The sequence below is a fragment of the Eptatretus burgeri genome, chromosome 6 (genome assembly GCF_056783735.1).
Source record: "Eptatretus burgeri isolate ZD-2024b chromosome 6, Ebu_testis_v1, whole genome shotgun sequence".
Classification (NCBI taxonomy): domain Eukaryota; kingdom Metazoa; phylum Chordata; class Myxini; order Myxiniformes; family Myxinidae; genus Eptatretus; species Eptatretus burgeri.
In genome coordinates, this window is record NC_140966.1 from 77,089,888 (window position 1) to 77,092,387 (window position 2,500).

General features: G+C 46.5%; 1 protein-coding gene across 2 annotated transcripts in view; it reads left to right on the forward strand.

The window, feature by feature from the left end:
- Positions 1 to 2,500, forward strand: part of DPH5 (diphthamide biosynthesis 5) — a 50,788-nt gene that overhangs the window by 28,181 nt on the left and 20,107 nt on the right. Inside the window, exon 2 of one of the 2 annotated variants that reach the window (XM_085885746.1) lies at positions 1,293 to 1,417. In XM_085885746.1, the coding sequence (XP_085741872.1) occupies positions 1,293 to 1,417 (125 nt within the window). Of the gene's footprint in view, positions 1 to 1,292; positions 1,418 to 2,270; positions 2,459 to 2,500 lie in introns of those variants that run through there. The other variant, XM_085885747.1, reaches the window with a different exon arrangement.

Sequence of the window (2,500 nt, forward strand, 5' to 3'; positions counted from 1 at the left end):
AGGTAACCTGACGAGCTTTGAGCGAGAGGGGATGGTACACACTGCGCTAGCCGAGAGCGAGGGCGATTCGATTTATTTAATTTAGCTTGCATGCCAATATTTTGGCGTACTTTTATTTCTAAACGATAATTTAGTGACTGGATGTGCAACTGCATATCAACAATCATAGTGATAAAGGTAGAAATATTGAGAATTTCATTTTAACAGAGGCTGGTGACTTAATAAGCAATAATTCAAAAAGAGAGACTGAGGAACTGATAGACTGCTTACACCTAACCTCTGTCTGGAGCTCAGACTCATACAGGACACGAGACAAAGCGGGCAGAATGCAAAAATATCTTTGGGAGCTGGGGTGGCTCACCGTTAGGACGAGCTGCTCAGGATTTGAGGCGGCTCATGCAGGGATTCGTACAACAATCCAAAACTGCCTTGACCTCAGGCTTCTGGCCCCGACTCGAGAACTGAACCTAGACTCCGCCTGCTCCAGATTCCGAATGGTCCAAATCCTCTGAATCCCTCGATATTACAGCCTCCACTGATGAACTGGCTGCCATTGACTCTTGCTGACTGGTGATCTTTCTCGCTGTGTCTTGATAAACGCTTTGGGCCGTGACATTGGCACCGTTACCTGATTGGCTGCACCTCCAGTTTCGTGGCCTCTCTGTGATGTCATGGTCCTCAGCTCCACCTTCTTCAGTACCTTACCTCGGGGCACAAGGTAGAGAATTATAGAGGTGGGGGGTGGTGAAAGAAAAGAAGCACACAATGGGGAAAAGAAGACCGAGATCTTGTGAGAAGATGGGGGTCTATCTGTACACTTGATCCTGAAAGCAAAGGGTGATTATCGGATGACTTATTCTGACATTAATTGTAAAAGCTGTTATCTTGACTTGTTGGTGTAATGTTTAGAGCATCCACACCGAGTCTGGGATGTCGGCAGTTCAAACCCTGGCCGAGTCCAAGCGGAGGATTTAGAAATGGTACGTGCAGAGTGCCCCGGGAGGTGACGGCACTTCCCCTAAGCGTAATGGCTGTGTTTGAATCATCTTACAGTTCTGTGTTATGTCTCGTATGTTCGTCTGTATGTACTTGTGTGTGTGAGATGTGTGGCAGCTGAACTGCCAGTCTGGAGAGTTCACCAGTGGAGGCTGTAATATCGAGGGATTCAGAGGATTTGGACAATTCGGAATCTGGAGTCGGCAGAGTCTAGGTTCACCCTTGGATCATGTTAACAAAAATATAAACTTATTAATTTCTTCTCCAACCTGAGTCCTTTTTTTTTTTACCCCCAGGAAAAGTTTTATGGCCGTGAGGTTGTGCTGGCTGATCGTGAGGCAGTGGAGCATGGAGCCGAAGAGATGCTGAGGGAGGCTGTGGACCGAGATGTGGTTCTCCTTGTAGTTGGAGACCCCTTTGGGTCAGTCTTCATGAAGTTTTTAGATTTAAACGTTTTTTTTGTTTGTTTTTTTTCCCCCTTTTTAAAACATAATTTATGCTTTTTAAACAGCACTTTATAATACACTCGGTGTACAAAACATTAGAACCACCTTCCTAATATTGAGTTGTACCCCCTTTTTCCCTCAGAGCAGCCTCAATTAATCGCGGCATGCGCCTACAAGGTGTCGAAAGTGTTCCACAGGAACGTTGGCCCATGTTGACTCCAAGGCTTCTCCACAGTCGTGTCAAGTGGGCTGGTAGTGGATCTCTACTCCGAATAGCTCGTTCCATCTCATCTGACAGATGCTCAATTGGATTGAGATCTGGTGACTGGGCAGGCCACTGCAGGAAGCCGAATTCACTGTCATGTTCATGGAACCATTCCTGGATAATCCTAGCCTTGTGGCATGGGGCATTATCCTGCTGATGAAATTCATTTGCAGATGGATACACTGCTGCCATGAAAGAATGCACCTGATTGGCAATGATGTTCAGATATCCTGTGGCATTCAAACGTTGCTCCACTTTTATCAAGAAGCCCAATGTGTGCCATGAAAACCCACCTCACAACACCACCACCAACCTGCAATGTTGACACATGGCATGATGGATGCATGTACTCATGTGGTTTCTCCATACCCTTGTCCTCCCATCAGCGTGAAACAGCAGGAACCGGAATTCATCAGACCAGGCAATGTTGTTCCAATCCTCCAGTGTCCATTGTTTTAGTTCCTGAACCCACTGAAAACCGCAGGTTCTTGCTTTTTGCAGAAAGAAGTGGAACTCTGTACCGTCGTCAGCTGCCATATCCCATTCGTGTCAAGGTACAACATTTTGTGCATTCTTTTTATGGGTCTTTCAGCATGAATGTTGGACTGGACTGTCAGTTCACTAACTGTAGCCCGTCTGTTGTTCGGTACAATTCCTGTCGGCCTCCTTTGGCCTCTTTCATCAATGAACCGTTTTCGACCACTGGCCTGCCGTTGGGTGGTGGACCATTCTTGCTACACATGGGAAAATGGTGAGTGTGAAAACCCAGCAGCATTGCAGTTCTGTACACACT